Genomic DNA, 3,192 nt, shown 5'->3' with positions numbered 1-3,192 from the left:
ATATATATATATATATATATATATGTGTGTGTGTGTATATATATATGTATATAAAAAGGTTCATTGAAAATGTATAATAATATCTTAATACTAAAATAAAGAAGAATAATAATCTGAGAAGAATACATTTTTAAAAAATCGCTAATATTGGCTGATAACTGATATATTACTAATATATTGTACATTCTTATTTATAAGGCCTGGTCAATGTAAACACCAACATCAGTTCTAAACATTGAGCTTCATGAGAAATTATGCTGGGGTTTTTTGTGTCTCTCTTTTTGTGATGAAGGATCTTCACGGCTATGGAGTGAAGTCAGACATCTACAGTCTGGGAATCGTGGTGTGTGAGCTGGTCAGTGGCAGAGTGCCATTCCAGGACATGCCGCCCACTCTGGTACTGCAGTTCTTCACCTGTGCATCTACTGCACCTGCGAGCATTAGACCCTGATTACTGAACACTCACTTCCTGTTTCTTCTTCTTGAGATGCTGCTTCAGAAGCTGCGGGGTTCTCACTGTTGTCTCCTCGACGTCCCTCCTTACCCGCTCGGGGACATGGGTGCGCTCAAGGTGTCCCGCTCCGGTGTGGACACATACATACAGTAGTCAAGATTTGAAGTGGATCAAAACCTTTCGTTAAAATTGTCCTAAAACCTAAAACCAAAATGCGTTCTTGTCTTAAGACAACTTTGATTAATTATTTTGATCCACTTGAAATGTTGACTGCTGTATATCATGTAAACAAAAACGTCTATTTTGGATGCGATTAATCGCGATTAATCATTTGACAGCACTAATATATATATTTGAAAATAATATTTATATTATTATGTTTACAAGAGCATTGTTGTAGTGAAAATCAATTACATTTTAATAATGAAAACATGTTGCATACATAAATATGTATATAATACCAATTTGCAAGAAGTAAAATTAGTAAATTTTTTTTGTTTAATGTTACATGGAACTGTTTTCATAGGGACTGTTGATGTATGGAGTAAACTTCCAAAAATGCCAAAAAAAAAAGAATAAATTAATAATAAAATTAATTAATGTTATTATTAATGTTTGTTTGTTTTTTTTTACCGTTCCATGAAACAGATTGACAATAATGTCATTATTCGAAGCAAATATAACAGCATTTGGGTTCGCAACAATATGAGAGGGAGTAAATAATGACAGAATGCTAATTTTTTGGAATGCGTTAAAGCAATAGTTTCTGTCATTCTGTCATTATTTGCCCCTGCAATGATGATTAAGCTATTGCTTTAAGAGGACTGACTGTATTTGTGGGACATTTTCAGAATTTTAGAAGCATTCACACAAATCTTATGTAGACAAAAGTGCTGGTGCATTTATAGTTATGTGTATTATTTGCAGAACGAGGTTCTGCGAGAGTGTTGCGACCGGAAGTCTGACCCGTACTGCCACAGCGGAGAGACCTCAAAGCCCCGCCCCCAAAAACCACTCGGCCACACTGCACAACCTGGTCCAACTGTGCCTGCAGCAGCAGCCTGAGCGCAGGTACACACACAGAGACCCTTAGCAAATATTACAGCTCAGAATGAACAATTAACAATCTTTGGGATGGCACAATAAAGGGACGTTCACTTGCAGAACGCAAGCTTCTAGAGGGCGAGTAAATAATGACAGAATGCTAATTTTTTGGAATGCGTTAAAGCAATAGTTTCTGTCATTCTGTCATTATTTGCCCCTGCAATGATGATTAAGCTATTGCTTTAAGAGGACTGACTGTATTTGTGGGACATTTTCAGAATTTTAGAAGCATTCACACAAATCTTATGTAGACAAAAGTGCTGGTGCATTTATAGTTATGTGTATTATTTGCAGAACGAGGTTCTCCTGTCCAGACTGTTCCGTCACCCAAACCTGCTGACGTCCAGACTGGTGTTCAGCTCGTGCTGTCAGCTCTGGGTGCTGTCTCCTCTAATGAGCTACGGTAAGAGTCACCTGGAATTCACAGAACATCCTCTTTCTTTTCCCATCCTTCCCTTGTTTCATTTCCCTCTCCGCACGTGTCTCATTCAGGTTCTGCAGACTCTCTGCTCAGGTCGTATTTTCCGGACGGAATGAGCGAGTCTCTGATAGCGTACCTGCTGTACGGGGTGCTCCGAGCGCTGGAGTACCTGCATCACATGGGTTACGTGCACAGGTGAGCACACGATGACTGTTTCACAGAGACGAGAAACCCGACTGAATCTGGTCTCCTCACCTGGTGTGTCCTGCAGGGGTGTGAAGGCGAGTCATGTGCTGCTGTCAGCTGAAGGCCGTGTGTGTTTGTCGGGGATGCAGAGTGTGTACAGTTTGATGAAGGATGGCAAGAGGATGAGAGCTGTGTTTGACATGCCTCAACACAGTCCGTCTCTGCTGCCCTGGCTGAGTCCGGAGCTGCTGCGACAGGTGACGTTCACACACCGTCCACACATGAAAGCTGTTCCCAACAGACTGTTTATAACAAAAAACAATTTATAAACAGCAAGACAACTTTTAAAAATTATTTCAAAATTATTACAAATTAAAAAAAAATTTACTTGGATTAGATTGTGGCACAGGTATTCTAAATGTAAAAAATGAGCACGCACAATTAAACATCCAAAACTATCTCATATACACGCTACCATTCTTTTTTTTCTTTTTTTTTTCAAAGAAATGAATACTTTGTTTAGCAAGGACACATTAAATTGACCAAAACCAACATTATTTATTAATGTGACAAAAGATTTCTGGAGTAATTATGTTGAAAATGCCATCTCAGGAATAAATTGCATTTTAAAATATATATTGAAATAGAAAACAGTTTTAAATTGAAATAATATTTTACAATATTACTTTTTTTTTGCTGTATTTTTGATAAAAATGCAAATAAATAAAAAAAACAAAACATAAATCTTACACACATTACACAAACTTTGAAACTAACTTACTTTATTTATGAATTTTAACTTCCTTTATTTCAGTGAGTTGTCAACATTTCTCATTTACGTTTAACAATTCTTATCAAACGCTTACCAATTTTTATTTTATTTTATTTTTCAACTTTAACTTGATGTACTAAATTATCTTGAAACTAAAATTGAAATAAATAAATAATAATAATAAAACCTATATAGACATAAAAAAACTACATTTACAAAAATGCACTACAAATTAAAATGAAAACAGAATATATA

The 3,192-nt window shown here is 36.2% G+C and overlaps 1 protein-coding gene across 1 annotated transcript in view; it reads left to right on the top strand.

The window, feature by feature from the left end:
- LOC107686750 (STE20-related kinase adapter protein beta-like) overlaps positions 1–2,631 on the top strand; it is an 11,954-nt gene extending 9,323 nt beyond the window's left edge. The window contains exons 7-9 of the mRNA XM_016483844.1: positions 1,853–1,961; positions 2,051–2,174; positions 2,251–2,631. Of these exons, the coding sequence (XP_016339330.1) occupies positions 1,853–1,961; positions 2,051–2,174; positions 2,251–2,494 (477 nt within the window). The 3' untranslated portion in view covers positions 2,495–2,631. The remainder of the gene's footprint in view (positions 1–1,852; positions 1,962–2,050; positions 2,175–2,250) is intronic.
- The last annotated feature ends 561 nt before the right edge of the window (positions 2,632–3,192 follow it).

Source organism: Sinocyclocheilus anshuiensis, unplaced genomic scaffold (assembly GCF_001515605.1).
Source record: "Sinocyclocheilus anshuiensis isolate Anshui unplaced genomic scaffold, SAMN03320099.WGS_v1.1 scaffold958, whole genome shotgun sequence".
In the NCBI taxonomy this organism is placed as follows: Eukaryota; Metazoa; Chordata; class Actinopteri; order Cypriniformes; family Cyprinidae; genus Sinocyclocheilus; species Sinocyclocheilus anshuiensis.
This window is presented reverse-complemented; position numbering and strand designations above follow the sequence as displayed.